General features: G+C 35.9%; 1 protein-coding gene across 1 annotated transcript; it reads left to right on the forward strand.

Annotated features, from left to right (window-relative positions):
- Window positions 1-903: 903 nt before the first annotated feature.
- LOC108474641 (protein JINGUBANG) lies at window positions 904-2553 on the forward strand. Its single transcript, XM_017776634.2, has one exon. The coding sequence runs from the start codon at window positions 1161-1163 to the stop codon at window positions 2409-2411; it is 1251 nt and encodes a 416-aa protein (XP_017632123.1). The 5' UTR covers window positions 904-1160; the 3' UTR covers window positions 2412-2553.
- Window positions 2554-3893: the final 1340 nt, after the last annotated feature.

The raw sequence follows: 3893 nt of genomic DNA on the forward strand, positions 1-3893 counted from the left end.
AAAATCATTAAACTCGAAATTCAAAAATTAAAATCCAAAACTAAAATTCAAAACCTGAAAGAGAAACCAAAAATTAAAAATTATGCATTATATACTAATCCTTATTTATTATCCTCATCTTTCATTTTATAATCTTTATTATTTATTGTTATGTTTACCCAACATTTTAATATAAATATTTTTTCTCAACCAAATTTAAAATTTTATTGAAGTAAATTAATTTGTTAGTGGATAGAGTCAGAGCTTACAATTATCCTATAAAATTTATAAAATATTAAAAATATCAATTTTACTGCTTATTCAGCCTTAACCTCAAAAGAATGGAGCTGAGTCTAACCAAAAGGTTATAAATACTTGATTAAAGTGAATGAAACCTATGAATTGAACAAATTCCATGCAAACGGCTCATGAAAAATGATTAAGAAAAACTCCTAAGTCCATCCTAAGAAGCCTAGCTTATATTCAGAAAAAGCAGCCTACACACACACACGCACACAGGAAAAAAGAAGAAGCAGCCTAACTTATAAAACTATGTATGGAAGTGAGAATCCAGTCCACTTAAATTAAAACAGACTGTGCAACGGGACCCATCAAGATGAGAACATCCAAGATCCTAAATCAGTTCCTGTGTAAACAACAATTACTAAAACCTTATCTAGAAATCTCCTTTTAAAAAAACACATCCCAATAGAAGACGAGGGCGTACATCAGCAGTGGTTAGAACACACACTTACAAACATGGGTTAAATGCATGATATATATTACTTCCATGGTGGAACCCAATGAGCTTAATTTCTGGTCCCTCGAATGGAATGACAATTCATGTGAGCTGCTCCTATCAACCGATAACTATAGCAAAGAGTATTAAATTCCAAAACTTGAATTCTAACTATTTAATGGAAGCATCTGGTTCTTTCTCAATAACAGGGCAAAAAGATTGCGCATTGCTCTCATATTACTTACTCATCTTCATGCCAACTTCTCCCTACCCCAAGCATATACCTCGCTGGCTCGCTCTCTTTTTGCCTTTCTGCTGCCATGTTTTGCATAATAAGCCTACCATCATGGTGATGCATCTATGAAGATGTTGACATGAACCTAACCACCCTCATCATATAAGCTTATTAACTGTTCCTTGTTTTGTTCAGCTTTGATGATTTATGGGGATTCTTCCTTGTCACTTGTCTTGCCAAAGAAACGACGAATCTCAGTCTGGCTCCTATCATCTTCATTCGGAATCATCAACCCCTTCCATCTCCTCTCAACTAAGTTTACCATCGGTTCCTTCCCTTGCTTCAACATCTCACCGACATGATGAAAAGACCCCAGCCATCCACCATAAGTGCATAGCCACCCTTAAAAACCACTCCTATGTCTTCACCCTCGCTCTTGCCGGGAAGGTCCTATACGGTGGCTCTTCAAACGGTGAGATACGAGCATGGAGGCTGGATTCTTCCGAGCATGGTGATCGAACTGATAACATTGTGGTGGCTACTAGCAACAGTGCAGTTAAGTCTCTGGTGGTTTTAGGAGATAAGCTTATCAGTGCCCACCAAGATAACAAAATCCGTGTATGGAAAATTCATAACCACGAACATCACAAGTACAAATGTTTAGCTACTCTCCCAACGATGAACGATCGTTTCCTGAGATGCTTCTCGGAAAAGAATTACGTGCAGGTCCGGCGTCACAAGAAATGCACATGGATACATCACGTTGATACAGTATCTGCTCTGGCAATATCAACAGATTGCTCTCTCCTTTACTCTGCCTCGTGGGATCGGACATTCAAAATCTGGCGGACATCAGATTTCAAGTGTTTGGAATCAGTGCAAAACGCGCATGATGATGCCATTAATGCCATAGTATTGTCTAGAGATGGATTTGTTCATACAGGTTCAGCAGACAAGAGGATTAAGGTATGGAAGAAGCATGCAAGTAAAAACAAACATTCGCTGGTCTTAACACTGGAGAAACACAAATCAGCTGTTAATGCTTTAGCTCTTAGTAACGATGGGACCGTACTTTATTCCGGTGCATGCGACAGATCGATTCTGGTTTGGGAAAGAGAAAGCGAGGGAGGCGACGGTGAGTGGCGGATGGTGTTGTTGGGTGCACTTAGAGGTCACACCAAGGCAATCTTGTGCTTGGCGGTTGTGACGGATTTGATATGCAGCGGATCAGCAGATAAAACAATGAGGATTTGGAGGAGAGGAATCGACAAAAGCTATTGTTGCTTGGCAGTTTTGGAAGGGCACACAAGGCCAGTTAAATGCTTGACATGTAATACAAATACTGAAGAAGAAGAAGAAGAAGAAGAAGGTGCTTCTGAAACTATTACTTACATGGTTTGCAGTGGGAGTTTGGACTATGATATTAAGGTCTGGCAAATTTCAGCTTCAGTTTTATGATATTCATCTTTCAGTTTCCCTTTTGCTTGTGAAGTACATAAGCGTCTACAAGATTCAATAGCTTTTAACAAAATTAGAAATTGAATTGTATATATAAGCATCGATATTAATTACATATGACTGAAATATATTGTGTTCGGAATTTGATCTCAGATGAGTTTATGTATCTGGAAATAGAAACTTTAATATGCTTAACTAACATTTTCAATCATACAAGGAAAGTCTAATCAAGAATTGTTCATTGAAAAGCACTGATGTTGAAAATTGCTGTTCCAAGTGTTTCAACTTTTTTCAGCATCGTAGTATGACAGGAGACCTAACAGCATTAAAAACTTGAAAGGGCTTCCAAAATCTGACCTTCCTTGACATCATTTAGGGTAATGAACTAATGCATATACTTAACCTCCCATTGATCTTACTGCAAGGGATAGCGAAGGTCAACGCTTAACTGTTTAAAACAATTTCAATTTCTCTCATATAAGGTTTGGTCAAACAAAGGCAAAAACTAGTTCATAAATCCTCGCAGATCAACCCCAATATGCATGTTGTGCTAGTAAACTGTTCCCAATGCATAGGACAAAAATAAAAAAGAAAAGTAAATGACATGATCGATTCCATTACTGAACATCCAATACGAATTCACCATGTCATTGAGTAGTTTATGAAGTGATAGGATCGTATATCAAAGCATCAAATATTGATTAAAGACCAATTATGGTTCAACCAGAATTAAAATTAAGTGATTGGCTTATTATGCATGAGGCATTAAACAACACCTTAAGTTATTCAATCAAAAAAAAAAAAAAGCAGTAATAATTAAATGTCATGAGATAAACAACACTCATCTGATTAATTTCTATGTTGTGCCTACATATGTTAAAAAAAATTATTTCAGGGAATTTTTTATTTTTATGGTTTTGGACGGATGTTCGAAATGGTCCTAGACATATCTGGAGGGCTACAAAAGTCATGTAAAAGGAACTTAGATCATTATTTTAATACAGTAAAAGGAAATCTAAGAAAAAATAAAGAAAATGTTTTACTAAAAGAAAATGAATTCTACCTCACTGTTGTAGAATATGATTTTGAAACTTTCATTTCTACTTTGTTGGTATTAATCACATAATTTCTATTGTTTATTATTAAGTTTTCCATTAAAATATACAATTCCATGATAATTGCAAGTGGGGAAGGGGGGCAGTTAGGTTAAAAGTCATCCACTAGGCCTTAGCTTATTGAACCAGCACTTAATCCTCCACAAACTTTTGTTAATTTTTAATGTAAAGTAAAAATAATTGAGATGTAACTTCGGGAAACAGGGTAAAGAGTCTTAATTACAAAAATTAAGATGATCAACCTATAATTCACCTTCTAGAGAAATTTACCACAATTAAATCTCATTAAGACATTACATATGTGTAAATGCATGGTGTTTTCTGCTGCCACGTTGATGAACATTATTATGTCCATGGAAAAGGGCAC

This window comes from Gossypium arboreum, chromosome 3 (assembly GCF_025698485.1).
Source record: "Gossypium arboreum isolate Shixiya-1 chromosome 3, ASM2569848v2, whole genome shotgun sequence".
NCBI lineage: Eukaryota > Viridiplantae > Streptophyta > Magnoliopsida > Malvales > Malvaceae > Gossypium > Gossypium arboreum.

Bases quoted from the DNA above. Each gene is read 5' to 3' on its own strand.
- LOC108474641 (XM_017776634.2), top strand. From the start codon at position 1,161: ATGGGGATTCTTCCTTGTCACTTGTCTTGCCAAAGAAACGACGAATCT.